This window comes from Penaeus vannamei, chromosome 4 (genome assembly GCF_042767895.1).
Source record: "Penaeus vannamei isolate JL-2024 chromosome 4, ASM4276789v1, whole genome shotgun sequence".
Lineage (NCBI taxonomy): Eukaryota > Metazoa > Arthropoda > Malacostraca > Decapoda > Penaeidae > Penaeus > Penaeus vannamei.
This window is the reverse complement of record NC_091552.1, coordinates 11,234,338-11,240,847: the sequence shown is the minus strand read 5'-3', so window position 1 is coordinate 11,240,847 and position 6,510 is coordinate 11,234,338. Positions and strand designations below refer to the sequence as shown.

Sequence of the window (6,510 nt, the reverse complement as noted above, 5' to 3'; positions counted from 1 at the left end):
CACCTCCTCTATGGAATCAAGTACCTCTTCAACGTCGGACACAACCACTTCTTCAACCTTTTCCACATCATCCTTGGATTCCACCACTTCTCCAACTACCATCACTGACCATTCTACTGACTCAAGCTCACAAACCTCTTCAACTTACACCAGCTCTTCTTCAGGCTACTCCTCATCCAGTTCCTCTTCCGAACCCACCACTTCTTCTACTTATCCAAGCTCCTCATCCGATTCAACCACCTCCTCCTCCGAAGCCACCACTTCAACTGCTTCATCTAGCTCCAGCACCAGTGAGGAAACAACCATGTCTTCAATCAGCTCTTCCACAGACACCAGCTCCTCTATAGGATCAAGTACCTCTTCAACGTCGGACACAACCACTTCTTCAAGCCTTTCCACATCATCCTTGGATTCCAGCACTTCTCCAACTACCACCACTCAGGACTCTACTCACTCAAGCTCACAAACCTCTTCAACTTACACCAGCTCCTCTTTGGAGCCCACCACTTCTACTTTCCCAAGCTCCTCATCGGATTCAACCACGTCTTCCTTCCAATCCACCACTTCCCCAACTGATTCTTCTGTGGATTCGACTACAGCTAGCTCCAGCACCACTGAGGAAACAACCACCTCTTCAAGCTACTCCAGCTCCAACTCTTCCACAGATACCACCTCCTCTATGGAATCAAGTACCTCTTCAACGTCGGACACAACCACTTCTTCAACCTTTTCCACATCATCCTTGGATTCCACCACTTCTCCAACTACCACCACTGACCATTCTACTGACTCAAGCTCACAAACCTCTTCAACTTACACCAGCTCTTCTTCAGGCTACTCCTCATCCAGTTCCTCTTCCGAACCCACCACTTCTACTTATCCAAGCTCCTCATCCGATTCAACCACCTCCTCCTCTGAAGCCACCACTTCAACTGCTTCATCTAGCTCCAGCACCAGTGAGGAAACAACCATGTCTTCAATCAGCTTTTCCACAGACACCAGCTCCTCTATAGGATCAAGTACCTCTTCAACGTCGGACACAACCACTTCTTCAAGCCTTTCCACATCATCCTTGGATTCCAGCACTTCTCCAACTACCACCACTCAGGACACTACTCACTCAAGCTCACAAACCTCTTCAACTTACACCAGCTCCTCTTTGGAGCCCACCACTTCTACTTTCCCAAGCTCCTCATCGGATTCAACCACGTCTTCCTTCCAATCCACCACTTCTCCAACTGATTCTTCTGTGGATTCGACTACAGCTAGCTCCAGCACCACTGAGGAAACAACCACCTCTTCAAGCTACTCCAGCTCCACCTCTTCCACAGATACCACCTCCTCTATGGAATCAAGTACCTCTTCAACGTCGGACACAACCACTTCTTCAACCTTTTCCACATCATCCTTGGATTCCACCACTTCTCCAACTACCACCACTGACCATTCTACTGACTCAAGCTCACAAACCTCTTCAACTTACACCAGCTCTTCTTCAGGCTACTCCTCATCCAGTTCCTCTTCCGAACCCACCACTTCTTCTACTTATCCAAGCTCCTCATCCGATTCAACCACCTCCTCCTCTGAAGCCACCACTTCAACTGCTTCATCTAGCTCCAGCACCAGTGAGGAAACAACCATGTCTTCAATCAGCTCTTCCACAGACACCAGCTCCTCTATAGGATCAAGTACCTCTTCAACGTCGGACACAACCACTTCTTCAAGCCTTTCCACATCATCCTTGGATTCCAGCACTTCTCCAACTACCACCACTCAGGACTCTACTCACTCAAGCTCACAAACCTCTTCAACTTACACCAGCTCCTCTTTGGAGCCCACCACTTCTACTTTCCCAAGCTCCTCATCGGATTCAACCACGTCTTCCTTCCAATCCACCACTTCTCCAACTGATTCTTCTGTGGATTCGACTACAGCTAACTCCAGCACCACTGAGGAAACAACCACCTCTTCAAGCTACTCCAGCTCCACCTCTTCCACAGATACCACCTCCTCTATGGAATCAAGTACCTCTTCAACGTCGGACACAACCACTTCTTCAACCTTTTCCACATCATCCTTGGATTCCACCACTTCTCCAACTACCACCACTGACCATTCTACTGACTCAAGCTCACAAACCTCTTCAACTTACACCAGCTCTTCTTCAGGCTACTCCTCATCCAGTTCCTCTTCCGAACCCACCACTTCTTCTACTTATCCAAGCTCCTCATCCGATTCAACCACCTCCTCCTCCGAAGCCACCACTTCAACTGCTTCATCTAGCTCCAGCACCAGTGAGGAAACAACCATGTCTTCAATCAGCTCTTCCACAGACACCAGCTCCTCTATAGGATCAAGTACCTCTTCAACGTCGGACACAACCACTTCTTCAAGCCTTTCCACATCATCCTTGGATTCCAGCACTTCTCCAACTACCACCACTCAGGACTCTACTCACTCAAGCTCACAAACCTCTTCAACTTACACCAGCTCCTCTTTGGAGCCCACCACTTCTACTTTCCCAAGCTCCTCATCGGATTCAACCACGTCTTCCTTCCAATCCACCACTTCTCCAACTGAGTCTTCTGTGGATTCGACTACAGCTAGCTCCAGCACCACTGAGGAAACAACCACCTCTTCAAGCTACTCCAGCTCCACCTCTTCCACAGATACCACCTCCTCTATGGAATCAAGTACCTCTTCAACGTCGGACACAACCACTTCTTCAACCTTTTCCACATCATCCTTGGATTCCACCACTTCTCCAACTACCACCACTGACCATTCTACTGACTCAAGCTCACAAACCTCTTCAACTTACACCAGCTCTTCTTCAGGCTACTCCTCATCCAGTTCCTCTTCCGAACCCACCACTTCTTCTACTTATCCAAGCTCCTCATCCGATTCAACCACCTCCTCCTCCGAAGCCACCACTTCAACTGCTTCATCTAGCTCCAGCACCAGTGAGGAAACAACCATGTCTTCAATCAGCTCTTCCACAGACACCAGCTCCTCTATAGGATCAAGTACCTCTTCAACGTCGGACACAACCACTTCTTCAAGCCTTTCCACATCATCCTTGGATTCCAGCACTTCTCCAACTACCACCACTCAGGACTCTACTCACTCAAGCTCACAAACCTCTTCAACTTACACCAGCTCCTCTTTGGAGCCCACCACTTCTACTTTCCCAAGCTCCTCATCGGATTCAACCACGTCTTCCTTCCAATCCACCACTTCTCCAACTGATTCTTCTGTGGATTCGACTACAGCTAGCTCCAGCACCACTGAGGAAACAACCACCTCTTCAAGCTACTCCAGCTCCACCTCTTCCACAGATACCACCTCCTCTATGGAATCAAGTACCTCTTCAACGTCGGACACAACCACTTCTTCAACCTTTTCCACATCATCCTTGGATTCCACCACTTCTCCAACTACCACCACTGACCATTCTACTGACTCAAGCTCACAAACCTCTTCAACTTACACCAGCTCTTCTTCAGGCTACTCCTCATCCAGTTCCTCTTCCGAACCCACCACTTCTTCTACTTATCCAAGCTCCTCATCCGATTCAACCACCTCCTCCTCTGAAGCCACCACTTCAACTGCTTCATCTAGCTCCAGCACCAGTGAGGAAACAACCATGTCTTCAATCAGCTCTTCCACAGACACCAGCTCCTCTATAGGATCAAGTACCTCTTCAACGTCGGACACAACCACTTCTTCAAGCCTTTCCACATCATCCTTGGATTCCAGCACTTCTCCAACTACCACCACTCAGGACTCTACTCACTCAAGCTCACAAACCTCTTCAACTTACACCAGCTCCTCTTTGGAGCCCACCACTTCTACTTTCCCAAGCTCCTCATCGGATTCAACCACGTCTTCCTTCCAATCCACCACTTCTCCAACTGATTCTTCTGTGGATTCGACTACAGCTAGCTCCAGCACCACTGAGGAAACAACCACCTCTTCAAGCTACTCCAGCTCCACCTCTTCCACAGATACCACCTCCTCTATGGAATCAAGTACCTCTTCAACGTCGGACACAACCACTTCTTCAACCTTTTCCACATCATCCTTGGATTCCACCACTTCTCCAACTACCACCACTGACCATTCTACTGACTCAAGCTCACAAACCTCTTCAACTTACACCAGCTCTTCTTCAGGCTACTCCTCATCCAGTTCCTCTTCCGAACCCACCACTTCTTCTACTTATCCAAGCTCCTCATCCGATTCAACCACCTCCTCCTCCGAAGCCACCACTTCAACTGCTTCATCTAGCTCCAGCACCAGTGAGGAAACAACCATGTCTTCAATCAGCTCTTCCACAGACACCAGCTCCTCTATAGGATCAAGTACCTCTTCAACGTCGGACACAACCACTTCTTCAAGCCTTTCCACATCATCCTTGGATTCCAGCACTTCTCCAACTACCACCACTCAGGACTCTACTCACTCAAGCTCACAAACCTCTTCAACTTACACCAGCTCCTCTTTGGAGCCCACCACTTCTACTTTCCCAAGCTCCTCATCGGATTCAACCACGTCTTCCTTCCAATCCACCACTTCTCCAACTGATTCTTCTGTGGATTCGACTACAGCTAGCTCCAGCACCACTGAGGAAACAACCACCTCTTCAAGCTACTCCAGCTCCACCTCTTCCACAGATACCACCTCCTCTATGGAATCAAGTACCTCTTCAACGTCGGACACAACCACTTCTTCAACCTTTTCCACATCATCCTTGGATTCCACCACTTCTCCAACTACCACCACTGACCATTCTACTGACTCAAGCTCACAAACCTCTTCAACTTACACCAGCTCTTCTTCAGGCTACTCCTCATCCAGTTCCTCTTCCGAACCCACCACTTCTTCTACTTATCCAAGCTCCTCATCCGATTCAACCACCTCCTCCTCTGAAGCCACCACTTCAACTGCTTCATCTAGCTCCAGCACCAGTGAGGAAACAACCATGTCTTCAATCAGCTCTTCCACAGACACCAGCTCCTCTATAGGATCAAGTACCTCTTCAACGTCGGACACAACCACTTCTTCAAGCCTTTCCACATCATCCTTGGATTCCAGCACTTCTCCAACTACCACCACTCAGGACTCTACTCACTCAAGCTCACAAACCTCTTCAACTTACACCAGCTCCTCTTTGGAGCCCACCACTTCTACTTTCCCAAGCTCCTCATCGGATTCAACCACGTCTTCCTTCCAATCCACCACTTCTCCAACTGAGTCTTCTGTGGATTCGACTACAGCTAGCTCCAGCACCACTGAGGAAACAACCACCTCTTCAAGCTACTCCAGCTCCACCTCTTCCACAGATACCACCTCCTCTATGGAATCAAGTACCTCTTCAACGTCGGACACAACCACTTCTTCAACCTTTTCCACATCATCCTTGGATTCCACCACTTCTCCAACTACCACCACTGACCATTCTACTGACTCAAGCTCACAAACCTCTTCAACTTACACCAGCTCTTCTTCAGGCTACTCCTCATCCAGTTCCTCTTCCAAACCCACCACTTCTTCTACTTATCCAAGCTCCTCATCCGATTCAACCACCTCCTCCTCCGAAGCCACCACTTCAACTGCTTCATCTAGCTCCAGCACCAGTGAGGAAACAACCATGTCTTCAATCAGCTCTTCCACAGACACCAGCTCCTCTATAGGATCAAGTACCTCTTCAACGTCGGACACAACCACTTCTTCAAGCCTTTCCACATCATCCTTGGATTCCAGCACTTCTCCAACTACCACCACTCAGGACTCTACTCACTCAAGCTCACAAACCTCTTCAACTTACACCAGCTCCTCTTTGGAGCCCACCACTTCTACTTTCCCAAGCTCCTCATCGGATTCAACCACGTCTTCCTTCCAATCCACCACTTCTCCAACTGAGTCTTCTGTGGATTCGACTACAGCTAGCTCCAGCACCACTGAGGAAACAACCACCTCTTCAAGCTACTCCAGCTCCACCTCTTCCACAGATACCACCTCCTCTATGGAATCAAGTACCTCTTCAACGTCGGACACAACCACTTCTTCAACCTTTTCCACATCATCCTTGGATTCCACCACTTCTCCAACTACCACCACTGACCATTCTACTGACTCAAGCTCACAAACCTCTTCAACTTACACCAGCTCTTCTTCAGGCTACTCCTCATCCAGTTCCTCTTCCGAACCCACAACTTCTACTTATCCAAGCTCCTCATCCGATTCAACCACCTCCTCCTCCGAAGCCACCACTTCAACTGCTTCATCTAGCTCCAGCACCAGTGAGGAAACAACCATGTCTTCAATCAGCTCTTCCACAGACACCAGCTCCTCTATAGGATCAAGTACCTCTTCAACGTCGGACACAACCACTTCTTCAAGCCTTTCCACATCATCCTTGGATTCCAGCACTTCTCCAACTACCACCACTCAGGACTCTACTCACTCAAGCTCACAAACCTCTTCAACTTACACCAGCTCCTCTTT

At 48.9% G+C, this 6,510-nt stretch overlaps 1 protein-coding gene across 1 annotated transcript; it reads left to right on the top strand.

The window, feature by feature from the left end:
* Positions 1–220: 220 nt before the first annotated feature.
* LOC138861569 (uncharacterized) lies at positions 221–6,294 on the top strand (the record flags this gene model as incomplete). Its single annotated transcript, XM_070121345.1, has 7 exons — positions 221–689; positions 1,084–1,187; positions 1,700–2,024; positions 2,422–2,525; positions 2,780–3,487; positions 5,021–5,178; positions 6,183–6,294. Coding segments are annotated over 7 exons (1,980 nt in total), but the record flags the coding sequence as incomplete, so codon positions are not given.
* Between the last annotated feature and the right edge of the window lie 216 nt (positions 6,295–6,510).